The sequence below is a fragment of the Nesoenas mayeri genome (genome assembly GCF_963082525.1).
Source record: "Nesoenas mayeri genome assembly, chromosome: 3".
Taxonomy (NCBI): Eukaryota; Metazoa; Chordata; class Aves; order Columbiformes; family Columbidae; genus Nesoenas; species Nesoenas mayeri.
In genome coordinates, this window is record NC_137544.1 from 78,770,384 (window position 1) to 78,797,259 (window position 26,876).

The following is a 26,876-nucleotide window of genomic DNA, read 5'->3' on the forward strand; positions in this document are numbered from 1 at the left end:
AAGACAGGCTAGTTGGCATTCTTATGTGCATTTATTAATTACAAGTAGGTCTTTGACTTTATATAAAAAGGAAAATTTTTATCTTAAACATTTTGGTTTTTGTCAGATCAACATCTATACTATAGAAAATGAGTAGTATCAGTCCACTTGTAATTATCAAAAGTGATGTGCAAATATTGTTATACTTTAGTTGAAACTCAGCGTTAAAAGATAACCTTAATATTCATTATTATTCCCAGAATGAATCCAAATGTATACTTATCCATGATCATTATATGCTACCCTGTTTTCCGAGGCAAGTCCATCATCTTTCCTCACATCTACAAGGATCTCCACACAGTTCCTTTAATCTCCAGAGCTCTCTCAGTTCCTGTGGAGAATACTGGGGGGAGGACAGCATGCCACTCTCACACATCTTCTCACACAACCAGAGACTATCCTGTTAGAGAGAGCACCATTTCAACAGTTTTTTCTTATTGAGAATTTAGTCTTCAAAAGTCTTTACTTCCAAGAATCAGGTTTTCAATATTTCCAGCAACAAACTTTGCAAGCAGAGCTCACCAACTAGAGATGTATGTCCCTCTCTGAACTGCTAGACTTTTGCAGAGAACAGGGGGGTGGAGAGTGGGGGCTACTGGTAGTGGAGGAGGTTGGTTTATGTTTGTTTTTTCTTTTAAATACATTTTAACAAGTGTTTTCTGGATTTTAATCCAATGGCAGTTTCGGTCTTTTTTTAAAGAAAAAGCATTTCCTCTATTTTATGCTACTTGGAGCAACAGGCATGTTCTCTTTCTATAAGATCAGAGAATTTCTTTAGACTTACTTGATATCGCTTGGGTCCTACAGCTGCCATCCAGATGCCCATACTCACATCTTCACCCTGAGACAACATATTAAAATAAAAACTATAGATGTTAGCACCAAGAAAGCACAAAGCATGATTTTGTTAACTAGAACAACTTACATTATGTACCAGCAGTAAAAAATGGTGACTACAAAAACCTGTCTGGCTGTTTTAAAGGTGTTAAATTAATCCTCCCAGCTTTCCAGTGATAATACATTGTTCTCAAAAGACTACAAAAAACAAGGTTATAGCTGCAGAGGTTCTCAGTCCAAAACAGTTGTGCTTTGAACTAGAGCAGACACTAAGCATAGTGACCAACACCACTGCAAAAAGCCAGCATCAACCAGGGGAACCCAACACTAACACTCGAGTAATGTTCTTTCCAGCTCATCCAGTACACATGCTGCTCCCCAGACCAGTTTAAGATAGAAGAACTGACCCGGGATTTTACTACCTGGTATGTCTTTAATCTTTCAGAGTTGCTTGCCAACCACTGAACGATGTCTTTGGAGATGACATAGCCGGAACCACAAGCAAAGGCTGGATATGCAGGACTTGGGTACTCCAGCTCTTGCCATTTCCCAGTTCGATCAACTGCCCAATTTAGTCTGAAACTGAAGACCATGTTAGATGTGAGATGTTTATACAAAGACCTCTGTGAAACCTTTGAATACTTCTAACTGAAGTAACACTGACAATAAACAATATTAAGAGGAAGAAGTAGGTAGTGATGCTAATTGTGATGCTTATTTCTGTAGGGCACACATCTAATTGAACACAACAGCTGAAAGCATAAGTTGTTTGGTCTCAATCTTGAATAATAAGATGATAAAGTTGTCAGAACAGAAACAAACACAATGCTGACATTCAGGTCTTCAGCACCTCTGCACCTGCTGGTAGGTTTTGATCCAGGTAAGCGCAAGCATCCTTAATTATGTTCTTAAACAGGCACATCTGTGTCCAACCTCCTTTTGTTAATTAACAGGACACAAAGTTGGTGCCTACAGCAGACATGCAGTTACAGTGATGTTACACAATCTATTTTCTATTTTCCTGATAAAACTATGAGCTCTTTAAAAAACTGGAAGCAAAGCAAAGGTCTTTTTTTATATACCCTCTCTGAGCTGTTTTCCAAATGAAATTCAACAAAGTGATGTTCAGCAAAGACTGCTGTCACAGAATTACATAAAACCTTCCTGGCAGTTGTCTTCTCTAGGGGAGATTGTATCTACTACCACAAGCCTGCAGAAAGCCAACAGTGCTGTGTCTGCAGTCTCCACACTGACACCCATCCCCAGGCAGTGTTGGCATAACACACAGCTGCACCACCCATCACTACAGACCCTGTCAGGCTGCTGGCTCAGCCAGGAAGAAGCGTCCCACATTTCCTGTTCTGGAACAGGCCGGTATTGCGCTTCTCTTACCCTACAAGTACTTCATGCGCTCAGAGCTGAGTGGCATAACTGTCAATGCAGCAGGTTCTTCCCCTTTTTGCAAACAAGTTCAAGTGTTGCTGAATTCAGTCAAAAGCAGCTAAAAGCTTTAGTGAACTACTAAGAACTGTTACCCTCAAAAAACAACCCCTTTAAGGGAGGAATTACAGCTGAGTGGCAGACCAGCTGTCAGACTCTACACAGTCACAGCTGAAGCTGACATGTTGAAGCACCAGGTAGATAAAAGTCATAACTGATACCTGAATTCACTTTAGTCAGTATCTTCCACTCTAGCAAGTTTGAGGGGCACCTGCTTTACTAATCATTTTATACTTCTCTAGTGATCTCACTGTTGTTCACTACATCTCACACTGCCCTACCTGAAAACTCTGACTATTCCAGAGTTTACACTTGAAGATGTCACCCCTACATGAAGTTCTCCACAGACATACTTGAAAATATGATATTTTGTCCAGCTTTTCTCTCCCAGCATGACTTGTCATTTCTTTTTGTCAGTAACTTAATAAAATTACTTGATACCTTAACACACCATTTCTACAACAAGACTCAGCAAATGCATTTTTCAGTCTGCAGAAACAAATTTTATCAATCCTCAAGTTCATTCAGTGGCTATTCTAAGACTAGAAATATGTTACTAAAACTTGAAGCATGTTACACTCAACAGCGTATCTTACACCCCAGGAAAAGGGGAAGTTTGTATTACATATCTTCATGGAAAACTTCAAGTATATGAACTCCCACTGCTTTCCATAGAATTGTAGATGAGCCACCTTCAGTGGACTGCCTTTTAATTTACGGTATTCATATAAGAATCAGTCTCCCTCAGAAACAGCTTGGTACATTTTACCCCATCATAAATGGGGTCATTTGCAGACATGATCAGCCATCCATCAAAGACTTCTCTCTCACACCTGAGGGTGACTATCTTTTGACTGCAGTTTTAAAAGAACAGAATAGCAGTAACTTAAGTGTGTTTTATCTAAGATGAGCCAAAGTTCTGCAGTAGGGTACCCAGCCCATTTGGCTGCAGTCCTGCTTGCAGTTCTGAGATGTTCTACATTAACCAGATAAGCTTTTAAAGTGGTAAGTTAAAATTAATGAACACCACCACCACACAACGTGAAGTGGGAGACAGAAAAGGGCTAACAGCACACTTAAGTAAGTACTGCTCAATCCAAAGCATTCCCTTCCCAGTTTTCACTGACATCTCATCCTTGATTCTGCCAGAGTAAGCTGTTAATTCTATAATTCACAAGAATTCTGATAAATCTCGAAGAATACAGGAATTAATTATTATAAGGAACACTGGACAACGAACAGGAAACTTGTCTGAACTAGAGAGCTTAACAAGGTCTAGGTGAAGAAAGCAAAGTTTGAGTTCTCAGGCACATACTCAGAGGAGCAGAAGGAAGGGAGACAATAAAGTCAAAGTCACTTCAAGGGCCAGATATTTTAACCTTCTGCTCAGGCAGTTAAGGTCTCCATGCACCAGAAGCAGCTCTCAGAGAAGCCTACCAGCATTTCATTTGCACTTTCACCAGTGCTCAAGTCTTAATATAGAAGATGTCACTGAGTTAAAAGGTAGAAGAGCTTGGAAGGATTCCCCAAAACCACTCCAGAAGACTCCTTTACATTTAGTGGTTACTGAACTGACCACACAACCAGAAAACGATAGCCAAGGACCAGGCTCACGGTAGGCAGTGACACTGACCATTGCATAGGTAGGGACACCAAGGAAAGGAGGGCAATCTCTTCAGTATCACATCCTCAGCTCTTACAGCAAAGAGCCTTCCCTAGAGCAGCTGAGGCAACAGCCCAGGCAGCTTATATGTAGTGCTGTTTTTCGTTTTGCAAGTTGTTTTCCATCTTGTCATCAAGTTCCTGACCTTTTACATTGCTAAAATGAACCTATCATGCCTTCACTATTGCCTTGCCTTGTGGTAAAGGTAGTTCCAATACAACTTAACAAGCACCAGGCAATCAGGGGTTTTGTACAGGCTATAGAACACATGCCCACCACTCAGATCTTTGAGATTGTCACAAGACAGTCAGCTATTCCATGCACTTTGACACACACACACACACACACTTTATTAAATCACCTTAGGGGTAAGCAACAGTCAGTACCAGATCTGAGGAGAAAGACATCTGTAGCAGCAAAGGGCAGCTTTTCTTCAGTAAGCAGATGGCAACAGGAAGACACACTATGCCATTATGCTATATGGAATGCTATAGCAGCATAGCATTTCTGCTCATTACACAAGTGTAATGCAGGCTGGGAACTTCACTCAAGAATTCATGAATCAGACCTACCACTTCAGACAGCAGCAAAACGGGCAGCTATACCTGTCATTCACAGACTTCAAAATAAAGTGCAGATTATAAAGGCAATTTTGTTTCTCCTGTGTACCTTGTTTCCTCAAGCCCACCAGAAAAAAATCACAGTGGCTTCAAAAAAAGTAACATTTGCAATTCTAGTATGTACTTGCATTTTAACGTTACTGCTGGAATACTTTTGTTTAAGTACCACGACAAAGACATACACAATACATTTAAACTATGTAGGGTATTCAAGCAAGTTCAACTCATTGTAAAAGCATACTCTGGAAAGCTACTGTAAAGTACTAATTTTTGTATTTTGAGATTCAAAGTTCTATACATACAAAAGTCCTGCTTTTCATAACTAGCTTCCATAAGCAGAAAAGGCTTAAAGCAGTAAACTGTTCACTAAAGACATGGTAGCTCTCAAAGACAAGTTAAAAAAAACCAACTCACTTTCCCCACCAAATGTTTGGCCTGTCCAATTTTTTCTGTGTTATTCTGTTAAAAACAGCCTCCAAATCAATGTAACAGTCATCGTCTGTCTTCAGCAACAAATCAAAACTTGTTGATTCAACTGTCCTGTAGCCAAAAAGAAAAGTGATGAGATGTTGAGCTGCAGCCCACAAGCCACAGCTACACAACAGAACATTCCACAAGGGTTTTCTGGGAAGCAGAGGGAGAAGGAAGAGGAAAGGAATGTCTTTCCTACCCTTGACTTTTAAATGTTTTCCCTACTGATCAAGGCTGACTGCTTATCCTACACAAAGGAGATGCAGCTGCATGATCTTACAACATGGATTTGTGTATGACCTGAAGAAAATAAACTTGAAGTTTTGTTCTCCAGGACAGATGGTGGATTTACTAGTGAATCTGTCTTAAACAGTATTGGGCTCAGAAGGATATGAATCCCTTGTGATGATGGCAGCACAGCTGTTAAAGCCACTGGCTCCATGTCAGTAGCCTACTCTTCAGGATGAGACAGTCAGTTCAAGTGCAACACAACTGTAGAAGGTTGTAATAGACATCTGTGGAAACAGCTTGGCACTCGCTCTTCCTCACTAAAGCACCCTTCAAATATGAGAAAAACTAATCTTTAGCTGCCTGAAATAGTTGAAAATTTGTCACTTGTAAAATAAACAAAGAAGCTTAAGATTCTAGGGATTATTCCTTGGTTGATTAACAAAGATTGGTTTTAAGGGTAATCTCCCTTACAGAGAAAGGCATTTTTCTTAAGCTTTTTATTACTAAATCTTGAAAAAAATTGCTAACCTGTAAGAAATGATCATGAAGATCTAAGTCTTGACATTTAAACGCTCTTTTTAGAACTGAACTGGTTCGGCTTTTCAGTTACATTCATAACCATGAAACTTGTTAAATAAGTGCATAATCTTGCAAGAAACCATTAATAAAACTGTCAGCTATATTTCTTACTCCACAGCAACATAAATTAATTGAAACAGTTCTCTCAGAGTAATGGAAAGAATTGCAAATTAGAGGTAATAACTTATTTGATTCACCACAGACAATGTAATAGAAAATTCCTCCTCTCAGCCTTCTGTGCCCCCCTTACAAAAGCTTCCTATCCTCCCCCACTCCTCAGTGCTGCTGGGGCCACAGCAGGAGTACAGTGAGCAGCCTTGGGCTCTTCACTACAAGAGACACGGACATACTGCATGGAGTGAGTCCAGCAAAGGGCCACCAAGATGCTGAAGGGACTGGAGCCTCCCTCCTGTGAGGAGAGAGCTGGAACCGCTGAGCCTGGAGAAGGCTCAGGGAGGAGTTCATCGCTGTGTATAAATACCTGAAAGGAGGGTGTAAAGAAAGAGCTGGGCTCTTTTCAGTGGTGCCTGGTGTCAGGACAAGAGTCAATGACCACAAACTGAAACACTAAGCTTACGAGCTGGCCAAAAGCCATTCTATAAAACACTAAAGCTGCTGGTTTTCAGTCCAAAACAAAAGAAATTACATAGAGACATGAAGATTTTCACATCTGGACTCTTAGAGCAGAAGCCTGTCTTGCCAGCTCATGCTTAGTCAAGGCACCATGGGTCAGCATTCAAGAAATACAGATCCTGTTACTTTATTCATTAGATACACTACGTGCCCACAAAATTGTAAGAGAGAAATATAACTTAAATGAAGTAAATCACATAAGGCATGTACTTCATGGAACCTGTCAGATAACGTAACATGCTGGATCATCTTACACTACAAACAGCAACATTCCTAAGACAAAATGCTTTCTTTTCAACTTACCATCGGTAGAAGTTCAGCAGTTTGGCTGGAACATTTCTGTAAGTGTCAATAACATCTACAAAAACAATATCATCATAGGTACTGCTCTCTTCCTTCAATAAAGCATCTTCTTTTTCAAGATTTTTTATGTGACTTGTAAACCTTTCTGGGCGAGTATGGAGGCTTTTTAAAAGAGCATCGCCTTCTGAAAGAAGCAGCACCCATCATTAAACTAAGATGCATATCTACACACTATTTCACATGTTTTTCTTCGATCATACACAACATACTGACAAAATGAATCTCAAAAAGTGTTCAACTCAATGGGGTTATGAAAATCCTAAGATTAATTCAAAAATTTCTATTAAAAGTTGTATAGTAACGAAGACTTTTTTTTTTTTTTGCATAAGGTCTGATACAGATTACACAAAGTTTAAAATAAAAAAGTATTCTCTTCAGTAATAAAAGAATTCAACTTTTTAAGGTTCTCAATATTAAAGAGCTCTCCAGGACTCTGCTATTACTGATAAAGTAAAAAGGCTACTGTTATATCAATTATGTCTAAGCATATATATCTAGCATTACAAAACAGAGCCCAAAACAAACAAAAACCTCCTATGCTAAATATAATCAAATTGGCATTGCTGTGATGTAGCACAGGTAGTCCCTGCTGAATTTCATCACGTAACTGACTATAGATAAAAGCTAAATAGATACTGCAAGAATACTGAACTTCTTGGTAAGGAAATAGTTTGTGGCACTGAAGAACAGCATGGAAGGGCTTTAGCACACCTCCATTTAGGTGCCTACATGGATGACAAGAAAACAGTTCTGCCCAATTTATATCTGCCAGACCTAGCTACAAAAACACAGGAGTAACACTCTGAAAGTCACTACTTATGTTGACTATGATGGACCGATAAGAATACATCAACTCTAGTGCTCTGTGGCTGAAATCTCAGACAATGGAAAGGACTCCTATAGGGTCTGTGAACATTCTGCTGAAATAAGTGTAAACCGGCAAAAATAGAGGTGGAAAAGCAAGCTATGTTAGGCAGTCACTGTTTGTCAGTAGTTAATATTAAATATTATGACACAGTACTTCTAAAAGTAGCAGGACTGGAAAAATGTGAAAATTATTAGGGAAAGATTTCTTGAGGACCACACTGCACAACATTTTCTAACTTGGGTTTGAATAACAAAAAACAAGGACAGAGAAGAGAGTCGAGATAAAAATGGTACTTCTGTTAATAAAAAGACAAAGGGATGCAAGTAACTTAAGGTGGCTGACAAAGAACAAGCAGAGAAACCACATCAGGACACTGACATAAGGCATAAAAAAAACCAAAAATAAATTAATTGTTTCTACTAAAAAAAAATTAAGTTGACCAAGTTCATAGAGATAGCATGCATTTTACCTCAGAAATGCAAATTCAACTCCCTGTTTTCTGATAACATCAAACATGATGCTATCTATGTTTTACAGACTTACCTTGAATAGTGTAGATAAAACCACCTGCTATTCCCTCCACACCTTCTGTGAGTTCATGTGGCAGTGACCCTTCCCCTGCCTGCCAGAGACACATTAATGGGAAGAAATCAGTTCAGCTCTCATGACTGATGTATCTTTCCCTGTGATTTCAAGGTGTAAAGTTTTCTGGCAACTGAGAATGAATTAAAGCTCTTCTGGTTTAGGTACCTGCACAACAAAAGACTACAACTAAGATTTTTAACTGTGAAGTTTTGTGGCATTTTTTGAAGTTTCACCAAAAACCAGTGGTGCCACTGAAACTTTTAGAAAACTAGTTTTAAAGTTGAGAGAAAAAAAAAGTGAAGTTATTCTGGATAATTTACAACAGCAGAGCATGTTTAAGCAAGAAACGTTTTGACAGAAAGAGAGACGCTGCCAAAATGCAGAAAACAGGCTTAATCCCATCAGCTGGGATTTTAGCACAGGAATTCTGACCACATTTTGCCATCCCTGACCTACTGACACTGGTTTACACCTGACAAAGGCAATAGGTAAACTTTACTCCCTTAAAAACTAAAGAAAATAGCATCATTTTTTGCATGCCCTTGTTGTTTTCCCAGGCAAAGCAAACTTCCCCTCTGAGACAACAGGAGAAGCCCAATTCAATTAACGACTTACAGAGAAACACGGGAAAGCAAAATGCTAAATACCCAAGACCTATAGGAAAAATAGAAACATGGTGGAAGCGAAGCAAGGTGACTCACTGTAATAACTCTGAAAACACCCCCTCCATCATTCACCATCACTTTATGAAGGTTTCTTGAAACAAGGCCCTGAAGATCCTGGCTCTCCCACACAATGGTACCTTCAAAACTCTGGCAAGAGAGCAAAACACTGTTAGGCAGGTATTCAAAGACTTCAAAGGCTGAAAATCAAACAGTTCGGGGGTTTTTCTTTTAAAACAGTCAACTTCACGCAACATATATCTTGAATACACAACATAAATGTTTTGCTTACACTTCAAAAAAATTAAGTTACACATAAAAGAAATACATTGGTGAAACTCAGTAACACAGAGTCATGCTTTTAAGAGTAATCATGAATCTCTATATTAGGAACATTAAACTTTTAACAGAAGTCTAGTGTAAAAGGTTTTGGTTTTCTAACATCATTAAGATGGCATTTAAAGGTGACCTAAAGTGAACTTCTAAAAAATCAGCTATAAAATCCTGCATTACAAAGAGAATATGTTTAAACAGATTTGGAAATAAGTGCTGCTTTTTAGTTATCTGTCAAAACCAAAGATCAGAGACTCGAGCCTGACATCAGCAAAACTCAAAGGAAAATACAGCCACCTTTATGCCGGCAAAGCTGCCACAAGCTACTGTAGGAGAGTCGCAGAACTTTGACCTCACATCTTGGCTGACAGGGAAAAAGAAGGAGAAGGAGAAGGACAAGTCTTTAAACCTTTCTGGTTTAAACTGTCAATTGAAGTTGTGTCACCCCATGGTTTGTTTGCATATATATGTGTGTATGTGTGTGTGTGTGTGTGTGTGTGTGTGTGTGTAAATGCTTGCGTTTGAAAGCATTTCATCTCTACTTTAAACTAATCCATCTAACAGTTAGCTATTACCCATTTTATATAAGACTTTCCTGAAGACCCCTGAGAACATGCAAAGGGACAAGTGATATGTTGTACAGGTAAAAGTACTGGTAGTGTTATATTTTTAATTTTTTTAAAGCAATTTTACCCTTACAACAAGGTACAACAGTGTAGTTGTAGGGTTATTATACTCCTGACTGCTAGATGAGCGCATTCCATTTTGTTTCTCCCAGTTTCACGGGAGAAACACTGGTAGTGTGCACCTTGGAACAGAGAAACAACTTGTTTCAACTATTTGCAGATGCATCTCTGTTGCTGTAGAAAATCTGTTTACTTCCCCATTTCAGCTTCCTTGTACTCTAGAAACCTTCAGAAACTCTCCAGTTAGTGACACACCATTAAGTCTAGCTTAGAGTTCAGCTCAATTCTTTGCTTTCCTCTAGAGGCAGGTCTTAACATCTACAGCAGTCCTGGTATTCAATGACAGCTGCATGTTTCAGAAGCCTCCCATCTATTATTTATAATGCCAGCTTTATAATCTAATAGTGGAGCTAGTCAGCATTTATTCAAGCCTGACTTGCACGCTCAATACCTTCCCCTTGTTTATTTAATTACCTGTCACTTATCAAAACAAATGGACCACTACTAAGATTTTCTTTTAGTGGCAGAAGCCCAGAACATTGTGCACAGTAAAACCCACATGCTCCATTTCTCTATTTGCAGTGGCTGTCATTTCCCCCCATTCCAATGTTTTTTTGCTGTAGGGACTGGGCTCTAATCCCACTTGTGTGCCTTGTTTACAAACACAGCCTTTGGTAAATCGTTTAGTGAACCTGAGAGTCCTTTCACTCCTCATCAGCCAGAAACATTCTCACCACTGACTATCAGTGATACTGACTTCACACATGTACCAAGAGTCTTAACACCTCAATGCAAGGTGTTCTAAAGCTGCAAACTATCATTATTTTCCAGGTTGAGAGACTTGTAAGCAAATTTTCTCATTACTTTACCCTTTAGCTATTCTTTCTCTAAGCCACTTAATGAAAGCTGAGGCCTGAAAATGCTTAAAGCAACACATTAGTGGCACACCTGAGACTACATCATCTGTTTTTCCCCATTTAAATTCCAGCCCTGTTGCTGCCAGAGCACAGTGGCATTTACAGTGAATACCGAACAGGTGTACTGACATAATGCAGCCCTGCCAAGCTCCCTTCCTAATGTTAAACAGTACTGTGCTTTTTGTTTCTCCAACTACTCCCCATTAGTCATATACAGTATGCATAGCACGGAGTCCCATTTTCATGCAAGGGGCCCACGGCTTTTTGTCAAAATACGTGCATTGCTAAGATTTGGCTGTAAAAGCCCCTGTGTGAGTTTTAGTTTTCTGGTAGCGGTTCTGCTCTTCTGTGCTTTCAGTTGTTCCAAAGCTGAATGATCGATTCTGTCTTTGACAATCTGGCCTGCCAGATGCTTATTCTAATGCTGCATTTCCCTCCCTTTCCCCAAGACAAGCAGAAAGAGCAGCACTTCAGCTGGAAGACGAATGAAGCTCTTTAGCAGCCTGTACAATCCATTACTTCTTGAAGGTGGAAAGGCAGAGAATAGATATTGTCTCAGAAACCACCTCATGACAATTAGGCAGTTCACTAAATTTACTGCTCTCAAACAGACAGGAACTTGTGGGCGTTCTGTCTCCTCTGAATCATCACATATGGTTCAGCATCCTAAGTGTCACAGGAGACTACATGCTGTGCATAAGCCCTATTCATCTACACTAGAAACATCATGTTATCCTGTAAGCATTCAGCACGACATGTATCAGATTAAGGAAGCCCACACAAAGAAATATATGAATACTAATATCCCCTTTTCAAATGAAATACTTCCCATCTGCCTTTCAGGAAAAATGCAATTATTTATAGCAAAATTACAACTGCCTAGAATTTTAGTATCAGAACAAAATCTGACATGGAAGAAGCTGACATGTTTTACTACCGAATTACTTGGTAACCAATACTCTTTTTTAAAAAGTAAAAAACTCCAAATCATTTTGATATCAAATTACATTGTCAAAACATATGCACAAAATACTGCAAGAGGTCTGCTCACCTGAAAGTTCTCCTGCCAGCATAACAAACTTGCACAGTATTCAGTGAAAAACTGTTTAAGATGATAAACCAATCTATCAGCTGCAGATTCCTCTTAAAAGGAGCAGGTTTCCAAATGCATTCATTCTTAGAGAGTCAGGGGAATAAACCAGGGATTAAACCAGTCCCAAATGTCCTCACCTCCACCTTCAGTATTCTCTTGCTCTACTCTTTCATAAAATAATTTATTGCATAACAAAACAACCCAGACGCAAAAACAACTTACAGAAATAGCAGCAAGGATCCAGTCATACAGGAGAATATTTAAATGAAAGTAAACAGCCTAAAATGGCAGCTGACATACCTAGTGAGACATCACTGGTCCACTGGGAACAATTCCTCGTACCTGGGAGGGTGTGCTGAACTAGAATTCTCATTCTGAGTCAACTTGCATTCACTAAACCTTTACTATAATAATAACAGGTTTTTCCCTACCTGTATTATGTTCCTTCTGTGTTTAAGCACCTTCCTTCCTAAGCAGCCACAAATATATGCCAAAACCCTACTCTTGGACTGCAACCCCAATCCCAAAGAGGATTACACACACACACAAACCCACCACCAGACACACACACAAAAATGCCACTTCAGCCATAGGATAGTGACAGGTTTTTAAAATCCAAATGTCAGCCTTCTGCACAGCACATACTCCATCTATCAATAGTGTATTACAGATAGACCCTACTACAGATCAACAAACAAAAAATTCTTCACTGCTGCTGCCACAAAAGAAATAACCAAGAATTCAGTAGGTCTCAAGTAAGTGCTTCTTTATTACAACTATTCAAACGTCCTTGCAAATGCAACACACAGTATCTTGCTTTTATGTCCAAGACATGAGAAGCAGAAACCTCTTTTCCCTAGAAACCTGTGCCATCCTCGCCTCCCCATGTTGTGAACTAATGTCTGAAAAAGCTGGAGGGAGGAAGAAGTATCCCGTTCTCTGGTAAACTCTCTCATAGAATCAAAGCAGGTACAATTTTCACTCAGAAACTGAAAACGTTTCTGAAACTTCTACTATTTGTCCATGTATTTTTTTAATCAATTTGTATTTTTTGGGCTTTTGCTTTATAACTACTGGTGATAATGAGATGGTCAAAAAGAAGTTCTGGATTTCAGCATGTCCCCCTCAACGAGAGGTTTTCACTCGCCCTTTTCTGCCTCTTGCAAAGGACGGTTTTATCAGTTGGTCTCTCCATTTGACTTAAAAGAACTGCAGGCAGTTCCAATACTGGACATACCTCTGGCAAAATGAACTGCTCTACTGGCTTGTACCACAATCTGTTCACTTGCACTCCACAGCTTGGTGGACTAAAGCGAGCACTGAAGAGAGCTTCCTGTGAATAGCAGAAAAAAAAGAGTTCAAAATAACCAAAACACAAATTTAAAGTGCTGTGAGATAATGCAAATCTTGATCATCTTAGTCAGTTGGAATGGAGAAAAGGCTTATTGATTGTATAAAACTTAGTGAAAGTTTTAGTCTCACAGACTCCACAGAACTCAAATGTTGGATTGATGTGACAAAAGCAACAGAGGATGCTGACCCCTAAAACTTAAATGCTACTATATTACATGGGCCACCAGACAGCTCTTAGGTAACAACAAACAACAAAGATGCTGCATTGCCAGATTCCTAATCTTCAGAAAACACTCCTATGATACTAACTTTTCTCCTTCATGGGAACCAAAAGGCTAACGCAGATCAAGTTACGAGGCTCTCAGTGTTTAGAATTCTACCATTTAACAAACATAAACATAATTACAGTTGTTGGGGTTTTTTTATTTTTGCTATTATAAACCAAACTCTTTGGAATTTCATTATAAAAGTCATACTTCAGTATATTTTCTGTACTTAATTTTAACTATTAGCTCAAATTTAAAATTCTTTCTACTGTAGCATAGCCAGAAGTCATGAAATTGACCTATCAAGTTATTGGTAGAGATAAATACAATATCCCAAATGCAACCACCATGCTCACTGATTTCTTCCTCCAGGTCAGTACTAAGCCATTCTATGAAATTCATAACAGCTTGGTAGTGGGGAGGAATTATCACTGAAATTTGATTATTACCTGTAAACAATACTAGTTTCTAGAAATCTCAAAATGTCTTGCCAGAAGAGAAACTTGGAAAAAATACAACCACCCTTCATCTCTGCACTTCAAGGCACCAAATGCATCTTTCTGCACACGTTTTAAAAATATTCAACAATCAATTTTTTATTTCTTAATACCCATCAATACTTCAGAACCTCAAATGCAACGAAAATTGTGTCTTGGAATCAGATATAAGTGCTCTTTAGGAAGGGCGTTTAAATTAACTCATAGCACTGTGAATTTCATCTTTTGCATGTGTACATATATCTGTGGAATAAGAATTTACAATGAAAGAGAAGAAAAACATAATTCATATGCTTGTCAGTTAAGTACTTCTAAATCATCAACACAGCACATCGCTTTCTGTAAGAACTTAATCCACGCTCTAGAGAACATGCTTTAGTCCACTTTCAAAAGACGACTATAATACCCTACCTCATGTTCGGCCTGGTACAGTTTTACAGTGATGTTCCTCTGGAATCCCACCCCATCAGCCTCATAAAATACTCCAAGACTGGTAATGACAATGGGGTAAAGTACACGAAAGTTCACACTGACAATTCTGTCTTCAGATAGCACGGAAGGTACATCCTCAGGGAGACTGAATGCTTCAATTTCCTGATTCAAAACTGTATGAAGAAGAAAGGACAGAGGTAATGTGAGAAGACTTCATAGTTCTTGAACTGGATACACACAAAGCACACTAGATACATGCAAAGCATTCTGATTAATTAGCATAGCTCGCAAGTGCACAAGAATAATCAAACGCTGGAGAGGAAAATACAACTGGCTGCAGACTGCAGCAAGGAGAAACTCATAGAGAGCGATGCAGCAATCTGCCAGCTACCAGCAACTGCAAATCAGTGCCTACATAGGCACAGAGAAAATATTAGGAACATAATAAATCAACAGAGTGATGACAAAAAAGCTATGCCATGAATATGTATATAGTAGCATATTAAAATAATTATTCATGTATCAAAATGGCATACACCTCCACTTCATTCAGCTGCCTGCTTTTTGGCATTATCTCTTCCCTAAGCCCTGAGGTACCATTTATTTGTGGGAGACTGGATGTTGCCACTCAAAGATAAAGTAACGTAAGTTTCATTTTATGGTGAATCAGGGCTTACTTGCAATTAAAGAGTAAAAATTAAATAGAAAAAACAGTGACACGAAGAATTTACAATTTCAGTTAGGAATTTTTGTATGGCAGCATTTCATTTTCACCTCCATGGTACATTTCTTAATTGTTCCCTCTCTCAGCCAGACTCCGAAAAGCTTATCAGCCAGACTTGCTTAGAATTCACTGCATCACCAGAAAAGTCCACCTGACACTTGAGACTCTGGCACTTGCTACTGTCTTCACATATGACACTGGACCAGGTCATTCCAGCTCTCTCCAACCTCATTTTACACGGAGATTGGGTAAAAACATACGTTATACAGGAGAGACAGTCTGCCAATGCAAGGAAAATGCAAGGCCATTAGAAGTCAATGGCCTCCCTTCCTTACCCCATTTCCTTGCCTGCACATGGTACTTAAAGGAAGGTTGTGGAACTGTTTAGACAGCAAGTTCTACGTGGCATTTATTTTCAAAAGTGGCTGTCTCAGTTAAGCACCCCAAACTACTCTCACGATGAAAGATGATTAGTCCCAGTTTAGACCATAGAATTTTTAAAAGTTAAGTTCTATACCTGGGTTGCTGATGTTCAGAAGTTTGCAGGAGTAGGGGTCTTCTCTGTCCTCCACTGGCACAGCACAACCATACGCACCTATTATAAACTTCACAAGGACACTAAAATAATTTGGTTTTATTAACACCAGTTCTCTTCTCTCCTCCCTCCACCTTCAATAAACTTACTTCACCACAAATGGCCTGTCTTTCACAGGATTAAGATATTGAACACCTCAAAAATCAGCAATTAGGGTGTATAGGTAGAGCAACCACATTCATTCCCTCATAAGGGTTCAATTCTAAACCCACATTTCATAATGAGGCGCAGGAAGACTGGCAACTAGGAATGGGATTCAAGACAGCCAGCACACTGAACAGAAAAAGACCTAAGGCAACACTGAAGGATCCTGAAGCCCTGCTTTTCCATGCCTGGCCTTGTTATTAGTTCAAGATTATTTGAAACATTCCTAATTCAAAAGGCAATGAAACAAAATAATAAGAAAAAAGACAAATAGCATCAAAGGAGAAACATGAACTCCAGGCTGTTCATAACAATGAAATGTCTCAACTTCACAAAACGAGAGGTTGCTCTTTCCAGCCCACATCATGGTTGTGCCACAGTCAGGAGACAACAAGCAGTATGAAGAGCAAAAGCACACACCTTAGCCCAGTCTTTCACATAGCAGCTAAATATCCTCCTGGAACTTCATATAAGCTATGAAAGGCCACATTTTCAGCTGACTGAAGTCACTGTGCTGCTGCACGCTGACACCAAATTAATGAATGGTAAGCTATTTGTCTTTTTTCTTATTATTTTGTTTCATTGCCTTTTGAATGCAGAATGTTTCAAATAATCTTGAACTGAGTGCAAGGCAGGTATTAAGATGTGAGACCTATCAAGACAAGAGTGTTTCCAGGAATAAACTGCAGCAGAACTTTCTCAGAGTTGTCTGCAGACTGTCACACCTATGCAAGCAATCAGGAAGGGTTCTGCAGGTCACTCACATTGCAGCAGCTGTGGGTGCCTGGTGCAGTGGGAAATAAACCTGAACTGTACAGTCAAAGCTACTGTAAGAGTCTTGTAGGGGTTTCTCACCAAATGTGATCCTGCCTGCTTTCAATATCCTGGATTACTAAGCATTTCAAATTGCATACTGTACAATTCATATATTGCAACAGAAAAAAGGGAAAATCTTATACATCACTAATGAACAGTGGCAACTAATTGCAAAAACAAACAGCAGTCATAGTCAAACAATTACATTTTATTCCTTGTGTAAAAAACAGTTCCAGTCTAGAACAAGCAGTATTCTTATACATTACTAAACAGATTTAAAGAAAACAGAATACAAAATGCTCACAAATCATGCAATAAAATAAAATAAAATACATCAAAAAAAATGAAATCATGACATTTAAGCATTATAGTCTCTCCTCGCCCCCCGCCCAGTCCCCATCCCCCTAAATTACAAAACACTAGAGATTACCGTTGGCTCAGTGCAGGATGTTCTTTCAGGTGCTTGAACCATGTGTCCCTTATAACACTGCGCAGTTCATGATTGTGTCTTGCTGACAAAACACCTACAATAACATCATAATGTTTCAGCTTCCACTGAGGAAAGAAGGCCAGCGGACCTAGAAATATAAAGTGACAAAGGCTTATTATATGCACGTATTACCACAAGTCTGAATGGCAAGTAATAATTAAAATGTATCTCAAAAGCAAGAGTACTGGGAGCCTGAAACACTAAAAACAGAAGTAGAATTACCATTGCATTCTTGGTTCAAAATCAGGGAAATATTTTTAACATGTCAAAACCTTCACTAGCAATCTAGGAAAACTTTACTGCAATGAACTGAGCAAGTCCATGCAGGTAAACAAAAACTAAAACTGTAACTCACAAAGCAAGTGAAAACATAAGCCTTGGTTTTGATTGACAGCATCTTCCATTCCTTAAATATTTGCCTGTCTGTCTTATGAGCAAATTGCCTCCTGGAAACATACTCTTGCTGGGCTTCTCTTCCCTACCAGCCATCAGAAACCTTGTGGGCAAGACACAAAGTCCTACTGGTCTCTCTGCAAAGCTCTTGAGACAGCCTGGGCCTTCTGCTTGCTCACTGATACCTCTTCCAGCATGATTTATCCCTAAAGCCTGGGGGCTTGTCATCACTGGTAGCAGGCCCTCACTGTTAGAATTCACCATTATTCTACCCAGGAAAAAATATTGAAACAAGGCCTGCCACATTCAGAAATAAGCCCATTTTTCCCTTTCTTTTTAAAATTGCTGGACCCCCCTCTGCCTCACCATTTCAATCTAGCATGTCAAGGCCTATCATTTCTAATCTTTTCAAGTTGAACATCACTCTGCCTTCACATGGGGCATTACATCCCTAATCAGGGGAATGCTCTGGCTTTATTCATAGCTGGATGTCACCGCCAATACTTGTAATCTTATGATTTAGCTTGTGCTGTTTTAATTTAGAGATCATGAAAGCTGGACTTGATTTCAAGCAAGTTTATGACCAGAAAGAGACCTGGGAAGCTCTGACTTTGAGCCTGCAAAGAGTCAGGCAAGTAGCTAAAGTGAATTTGCATAATTTAATTTATTAGACATTCTAGAGTTGAGAAATTTATATTTAGCTTTAGCAAAGGATTGCTTTCCTCTCATTTGACTATTTTTTTAATTAGGTTGCAGATAAAGAAAACAAACATAAATGTGGGGGCCCTCTAAACTACTGCATACAGCATAAGCAAGATTTTTTGTAATCTAATTTTAAAGACACCAAAAATATCTCCAAGTCTGTATAGAAAGAGCTGAATTATAATCCACATTCTTCCTTCTGTACTAGCATCCCCTTTCTCCACTTGGAAACTGAGAAGATAGACAGGTCTTGTTACAACTGCTCACTAGCCTAGGACCTCACAGCACCAGCCACAGGAACTGCTGTGTCAAATCACACCACACATCCATTCATCTAGACTTATATTCCACCTTCAGAGTGCAGTGGAGAGGCCTTGGCCTTGCTCTGCACTGAATCAACATCAAGAGATTGTGGAACTTTCTTTTTCTTCTTTAGGGGGTATCGATAATGGCTTGCACCTGACTCCCTAGTCCCAAAGCCAAATAAAACAGTGGTCTGCAACTGAGTCTCACAACAGTACAAGAGCAGGGAAAGTGGAGAGATGTTTCCACAGACAAATCTTTCCCAGCCTATTTCCCATTTAAATATTCTAGCTCTAAGCATGCAAACACTGATTTTCAAGAAAAAGTTTACGTTCCACAATTGTTTAAATGAATCTGTACTGACAATGGTTACAATGTTATCAATAACTTAAGCTGAACATTAATGCATTAAGAAAGTTTACATCAACTTATGCCCAGAACAACTTAAAAACCCAAGCAGCAAGCCACTAGTTTCATTCTTCAGTTTTTTACTAAAGTCAACCGCATCTCTAATAACAACCATTGAATTAGTGGCAAGGTTCAGAAACACGATTTTTTTGCTGGCAGAGCTAAATACAAACCTACTGCCCTATAAAACATCTGAAGAAACTTCTAAATCAAACACATTTGTCAATCTGAATATAATCTTAATTTTTTGTTATGCTGGTAAAGACTATCCAGAGAGTCTGTGTGTCTTCAGAGGCCATAACATAACCAAGATCCACCAGGTCCCCGCAACAGTAGAGGTACACAAGACAGCCACGCATTTATAAGACTACAACATTATAGCAAACTCCTCTATAGTCTCATAATACTTTCTTACACATCCCTTTTATTTCCTGGCTCTTCTTCTATCCTTTGATTATTCTTTAAACAGCTTCTGCAGCCTTAACCACAAGCCTTCCGATATAAATCTCATAGGAAGACTAACATGTTTGTGGACTGCACATGAGATGTTGTTTACACAGATTTGTTTTTTAAGATATCATCTTTAATTAGAAGCAGAACCATTTCATTAAACCAAAATTAGAGAAAAGAAAAACTAAAAGCAGAAGTCTATGGGGCGAGTTGACTCAGAATACAATAAGTTGGCTTAAATCAAAAATAAAAAACTAAAAATAAGCTACTCAGATGACATATACAAACTTTTAATTAGTTTGTATTTTAAAATGAGTGAAGCTTTTCCTTATGAACCATTCATGTGGGAATGTTAATGTAACAGATGCTTCAGAACTAATATCCTACTGTTTTTAGAACAGACAGCTCTTCCTCGTTTTAGGTCGTCTTCAGGCTCAGTAAAGTAGCATTACAGCAGTCTATATTCAGAAGATTGTCTTCTCTGTCTGAAGGCTTATGCCATTTTACTTTTAAAACCACTGAAAATTGAAAAAATAAACCTTTAACAAAAACCTAATGAATGAACTCTGCTTGTTAGCAAACATTTCTACTTCCTATGGAAAAAAACATAGATTCATATGTCTCTCCCTGAACTAGCACTAAAGGGAACGTAAAGTCAGAGGCACAACAAAAAAAAAGGACTAAGGCTATTACTAATTTATAAGGAGAATTCAGGTATGTGCATATATATACACTCTAATGCAGCACAAGTTAAGAGAAGAGATTGCTGACCTCCCGGTCAATAATAACAAAGTATTTATATAAGCAATCAATACTTGTCACTGGAGTCCAAACTTATATGTCGTATTTTTGTGTATACTTACGCCAAAATTTTACGTCTTGGTAACAGGCTTAAAAATGTATACTATATTGCTCTTACCTTGCACTGGTTGTGCAAGGTAATCAAGCTTTTACATTTTCCAATTACAAAGACAAAAAACCCTGTAAAGTTTGTACTTTGTGAAGGGGGTGGGGGGGGGGAAAAAGCTACATACCACATTCCACAACAAATTCTTCAAGTGTTGCTAACAGAAGAGGTGCAGAAGGACAGAAAGCCTTTCCAATCCAGTCACACCATCATCAGTTACATTGCTTTTGAATTCTTACTGTCTTAAAGCTGCATCACACAGCCCAAGACTTCTCAGTGGAATGTAAGTAGCCAAAAGTGCAATGCCTGCTTGACACTCTTTTAGCATCAGAAACAAAACTGCTTTGATTTTGCTGTTTTGCCTGAGGCTGTTAACCCACAGCAAAAGCTACAAAAACATGGAAGGAAGCAGCCCTCTCTCAACTGCTGAGATCCACTTAGTTCTGTACAGTAACCGTAAGGAGTACTCCTGTGAGCTCTACAACTACTAAGTCCAGCCTGTCAGAGTCTTGTGTCACATGGTTAATAACATGCTCTTACTGAAGCTTTCCTGGGCTTGGTATTTGTAAGGACAGGCTCCCACATAATTCTCTGATGTCTGACCATACGTGTATTTCTACCAGTACAATTTGTCACTTCAGTATGAGCTGTCTCAGTCACCAACTTTCATTAAATTTGGTGAAAACACTGGTCTTTGGGACCTTCAACTGTCCGTCAAGCTTGACTGAGAACTACCAACATACCAAAGTTAGGGAGAGATGCAGGAAGAGGTAAACAAGTGCCTATAGAGAGCACAGAGCTGTGCCCTTAGAAGACAAGGCTAAGATGCAGAGGTGTGTCCCCTGTCAGGTGGCCACAGAAAGAGATGACTGCTGACAGGCAGGCTGCTGGCCCTGCTCAGATTTTAACCACCCCAGCAGCAGTCAATAGCTCTTCAAGTTTTTCAGAATCCCAAACTAAAAAGATTAACATGCATCTCTTCTTCCCGTGAGACTGATTCTCAAGTAAAATGTCAAGCTAAGCTGTTAATTATATTTACTGTCATTATAAGGAGATGAAAAGATTGAGAGATCATTTAGTTTGATTTTGTCAATAAACACAGTAAATATGATCCTGCTGCACATATCTTGATTCACAAGCCTCCTACCAAACACCAAATTTGCCAGTCATTTTCAGTCAAGTTTGACACAGTGCACAGTCCCCAAAGTTATTAAGTTCCCACATTTCATTAACTGGACTGGACAAAGAAAAGCCTTCTTGTTAGTGCCTGCATTGAGAAACACAGCAGTGTAGGCTTACCTGCACGGTCAGGCACCAGAGAACTGCCACGGGAGACTGCTCAAGCAAGGGAGCTCCACAGAATGCTGGGCTTTGTACCTTCTGCTACCCATGCAGCCACTTTCTTTTTCCTTCTTTGTTCTTTTTTTAATCAATGAATGGAACTAAGTATGCCAGGCAGAAGTTATTAAGAATATTCTCAACTAATCCGCTTCAGAAGATAAAACTAAAAAAGAACACCACCCCCTCCCCTCAGAAAAACCCCACACATTTCAGGTTTTTATCTCTGCCTATTCTTGTGACTTTGTAACCATATTCCTACTTTTAAATGCCTTCTTCTTTCCTCTGCGATGCTTTGTGAAAGATCCAAACAAACACGGGGGAAGGAATTAACTGCATATAAAGAAGGTTTGTATTCACAGAATGCTGACACACGCAGAAAAAAGAACAAACCACAGGGCAAAAGCAGCTCTTTCCCGCTCTCTAATCCTCTTCACTTAAAGTAACACGCTATAGCTCATCTGCATTACAGGTTGCTCTGCAAGAAGAGCTACACGACCCCCTGCAGTACCTACTTTAAACCAGAACTAAAAATCCCCAAGATGTATACCCCTGGTTTCTGAAGGATCACAGCACTCCTTGAGACAGACAAGCCTCTAGACAAGCTTTTAAACAAGCTTTACAGATTCAAAGAGGAAAACCTCTCTAGGGAGATTGTTTTTTCTTTTCCATCAACAGCATTCCCTTCAAGAAATAAGACAGCAGGGTCCTTCTGAGTTGCAAAGTGACAGTTGTAATACTGGTGGGATGATGGTGCTCTAAACATCATTAATAATAAAGTATCACATTTGAGCAGAATTTCTTCTTAAAGAATATAACATCACTCATAACCTCGGAGGTTGTTCCTACATTTTGTTATTTCAGGGCTGAAAAGCTAAAAGCAGGTTAAGCTCTCCCTCCTTCTCTCTCACCTGTCACGTACACAGGCTAGTCTGTGAAGGGGAACAGTCACAATTCTGCAAAGCAGATCACTAAATGCCGGGCTAACCAATGTGTATGCAGTTCCATTAGGCCAGTGCCTGAAGAAGTACGTGCTGAACTGCAGGACAACAGATGGCATACAAGCAGTTTCTAGAAAATGGTGTTCTTAAATCTGTTGCATAATTATTCACTAGTAAAAGACTGACTCTAACAAAACCAAAAGGGCCAATTCTTAGCTGCCACACTCCCCCAGAAACGTAACAGGAATCATGTCTTAAAGGACACTGGCATCAGCAAAGACGTAGCGTGTTACATCAAATGTGTGGGGCTTTCTGATTAGGCACTGTAACCAAAGCCCTACCATGAGTAATTTCCTACTCAATAAGACTTGTGCCATCAATTAAGCAATGAATCCACCTGGAGTGCTAAAAGCAGGTCTGTCTGTTCTTTCTCAAGTTTCTGAGGTCATTTTATAATTAGCACTTATCTAAGATTTTTTACAAAAAAATAACTACAGCTTCCTACCCACAAACTTCCTTTGGACAGCACTTGTTTGTAACTAGCTCAACAAGGACTGCAATTAAACCTAAAAGTACATTCTTGCACAAATCTTGCTCAGAAGTGTGAATTACAGTTCCATTAACTGATGAACAAAAAGAAAGAAGGGAGCCACTAAAGTCAGGACACTGAAGCAAAGGCCACTGCCTTTGGCCTCAGAACCAATCCTATTCATTTTTTTCCAATTAACGATTACTGCCTACAAGCAGTGTACTCCATCTTCTGTGACACCAAGGTGAAAGTGATCATGAACACAGCGAGAACTGGAATAAAGCACAGGGAGAAACACAACTGAGGGCCAAAGCATGCAGGCAGACCACAGGCCTTTCACATGGGGTAGTTGAGAAGAAGGTGTTATTAAAGGAGGTATATCTAATAGAGCAGGGGTGTCAAGCTCATTTTCACCAGAGGCCACATCAGTCTTTCGGTTGCCTTCAAAGGGCCGAATCTAATTTTAGGACTGTATGAATGTAACTGCTCCTACATTCATACAGTCCTAAAATTAGATTCGGTCCTTTGAAGGCAACCACAAGGTTGATGTGGGCCCCAGTGAAAATGAGCTTGACACCCCTGCAATAGAAGAACAGAAATAGGTGGAACAAGGGAAGACTGGAACACTATTCACATTTAAAATCACCTGACCTACAGACAACATAAATACACTGCCTTTCAGAAATGGAAAGCCTATTTTGCCAGTAGAAGTTAGAAGTACTTGAATTGCTCAGCTTAAGAAAACAAAGGTTTAAAGCAGATACCTTTTATCTCTATGGTTACATGATGGAGGTGTACTTGAAGGAGGAGAAAGATCCTTTTTACTGAAAGACTTTAGAACACAAGGGCATAAAGCAGTTGCAAGTAAGTTTAGGCCAGAAATGAGGAAACACTTCTAATCATGACAGCAAGCTTCTGGAACAACCTCTCCCTAAGACTGCCAGGAACCCAAGTGAACAAACAAAAAGCCACCCCAACCTTCAGCTAAATAAACGCAGGCTGCCCAGCTGGCATTTTACAACAGAGATCAAGAGCTGCTTATTAGAAAAATTAAGCAGAATTGATGGCCAGGAATGTCTATTCCAGTCTTCTGTTGGCGAGTCAAGCTAACTAATCACTAAATTAGGTTTTCATCTTTTTAACAAGTCTCCATTGGTCTGCATGTATGTTATGACTATTGAGAGGAGAATTAAACTACTCAAAAAACAGAACTGCTGTTCTTGACCTCCACCGGTAGCTAATTTTGCAAACGTTGAGACACAAACACACTACACAGAAATACCAAGTAACACACAAATAATGCATTTTTATGTCACCGCTATTGTAAAACACTGTCCCATGATCATATTTAATTTTTATTCATACCAGTGAAGCAGTAAACAAGAAAAAAAATGCACAAACCTCGATAATCAAATTAAATAAGACTGTCTTTATTAGGCAGCACCGGATCTTCTTAAATAGTTTCATACTCAGTAAGTGTTTTAATTATTAGGGACATTTTTTACTCTTGTATACAAATTCATTAATGTTCCTAAACCACACAGAATAATAAAAAAATATAACACAGAAGACATCAGAGATAAAAGAGGTCCCTTTGCGCATCCTTCTTTCGCCTGCCAAGGCAGCCATACCTACAGCTTGTACATTTCATGGTACTTCAATGGCTAAGAGGTAGAATCTTCCTTAAATTATCAGACAAGGATCAGACATACAAAAAGACAGCAAATGTATCCTATGGAACATTTTCTTAGAGAAGATGGAAGTTCTCTTTTCATTATTAATCCTAACATTACCTTAACATTATCCAATGCAACATAGTTTCACAGTAGCAAACACAAACTCCAGTAATAACTGATTGTAATAGTGAATCTCTGTAGAGCAAGGCTACCCTTCCTCCCCAACTGAGAAACTTCTGGATTTGCTTCAGAAATGTTTGTTAGTGGAAAACACATTTCTGCAGGAGAGGTCATCATGAGATTCTACATTGTCACCCCCAACTCCAAATTAATTCACTGAAGTTACAAAAGCGGCACCCTCAAAGACAAGGAACAAACGAACCAGACAATTCAAATGCATTCAGGCTAACAATCAGAACTCTGGTTCTTTTATAATTCAAGTGTGACCACCGCTCATTTGACATGCAACAGCCACAATACAGACACAGTGGACACCCGCACAACTCCACCACCTTCAGACTACCCAAATGCACCGACCTTGCTCCTTCCACACCTGCACCATTAGTCGCCACGGGAAAGCAGCACTCTTTTTCCTCACAGCTGCCTGCGATGCATGGCATTGTCAGTGAACAAGCTACCGGGTCGCTACACAGAGCTCTAAGTAGATTTCAAGTTAAAAACTCACCATTTTTTCCTTATAGTATTTTCACATGTCCTGTGCAGTGTTTCTTAATGTTCTCAAACAGCACAAATGGGTAGCTGGCAAAAGTTTCTATTCCAGCGGATGCCTGTTTCTACAAGGTGTGCAGATTCACAGCCTAAAAACTTATTCATTTTACAAAGAGCACCATGTTGAGTCCTTAGTAGTCTGATTTCACTTGCCTTAGATCATACCCGATCCTATTAATAGCTTTTTGCACCACGGGGGTTTTACAGACCGCTAAGGCAAACACGGCACAGTGCGAGGAGCTATTCCTAAGGCTGGGAACGACGTGCCGCAAGCGAAACTGGTGGGAATGTCTTCCCCGTGGGTGAGTGTTGCCCCTCGGTGGGCACGGGGGGCACCGGCGGGGCAGGAGGCGCTCAGAAGGGGCTGCTGCCCCACGGAAACGCGCGACGCACCCCTGACAGCCACATACCGCGGCCGGCACCTCCGGGTTAAATCGCAGACGCCAGCCCGACGTAACGAGTCGTCACGCGGGCACCCCGGGCGCTCTTCCCCGGCGGGGTGACCCCCCTTCCCGCCCGGCAGACCCGCCGGAGCGCTGCCCATCGCCACAGAAACGCCGGAGCCGCCGGCACCACCGCGGCTTAACGGGGCCGGGGGAACGGCCCCGGCCGTTTAACGGCCACAGTCCCCCCCACACCCCTTCCCCGCTCCCCGAGGCCGCCGCCGAGCTGCTCCTCGCCCCCCGCCCCGTTAACTGCCCCAGACCCCTGAGGCGCCCCCTTCCCAGCCGCACAGGCGCCCTTCCCCGCGGCCCCGACCCCTCCTCGCCGGGCTCCTGGGGGAGCCCTGCCCAGCCGCGGTGCCTGTGTCCCGGGCAGCCCCGCCACCCGCCCCTGCCCTACCTGCCGGGTACCTCCCGGGGCCGCCGGAGCAGCCGAGCAGCAGCCAGAGGTGCAGCGCGACCCCGACCGCACACGGGCACAGCAACACCAGCCAGTTTCGCATTGGCCGCCGCCGCAGCCAGCCCCTTCCCCTCCGCGCCGGCCTCTTCCAGCGGCGCCGGGGCGACGGGCCGACTCGGCCGCCCGCGGCTCCTCCCCGCGCCGCCGCTGCTCGGCCGGGCCGGGCCCCGCTGCCCCGCGGCCGCCGGGAGCTGCAGTTC

The 26,876-nt window shown here is 40.5% G+C and overlaps 1 protein-coding gene across 6 annotated transcripts; it reads right to left on the reverse strand.

The window, feature by feature from the left end:
- Positions 1-16: 16 nt before the first annotated feature.
- Positions 17-26,810, reverse strand: B3GALNT2 (beta-1,3-N-acetylgalactosaminyltransferase 2). Of its 6 annotated transcripts, none has more exons than XM_080342618.1 (12): positions 26,617-26,810; positions 17,338-17,431; positions 15,870-15,970; positions 14,608-14,801; positions 13,318-13,413; positions 9,091-9,201; positions 8,348-8,426; positions 6,877-7,060; positions 5,074-5,199; positions 1,299-1,458; positions 824-880; positions 17-439 (listed from the first exon to the last, which is right to left on the reverse strand). In XM_080342618.1, exons 1-12 carry the CDS (start codon positions 26,717-26,719, stop codon positions 305-307), a joined length of 1,440 nt encoding a protein of 479 aa, XP_080198744.1. In that variant the 5' UTR covers positions 26,720-26,810; the 3' UTR covers positions 17-304. The 6 variants fall into 6 exon arrangements, with proteins under 6 accessions (XP_080198744.1, XP_080198745.1, XP_080198743.1 ...); XM_080342619.1 differs by having other exon boundaries at positions 6,877-6,931; positions 17,338-17,485; XM_080342617.1 differs by having other exon boundaries at positions 6,877-7,057; positions 17,338-17,485.
- Positions 26,811-26,876: the final 66 nt, after the last annotated feature.

Coding starts and splice junctions, on each gene's coding strand:
- B3GALNT2 (XM_080342616.1), bottom strand. CDS start 26,719: ATGCGAAACTGGCTGGTGTTGCTGTGCCCGTGTGCGGTCGGGGTCGCG. Junction 14,802..15,869: donor TCTGAACATCAGCAACCCAG/GTATAGAACTTA, acceptor TTCTTCATACAG/TTTTGAATCAGGAAATTGAA. Junction 5,200..6,876: donor CTGCTGAACTTCTACCGATG/GTAAGTTGAAAA, acceptor TTTTGGCTACAG/GACAGTTGAATCAACAAGTT.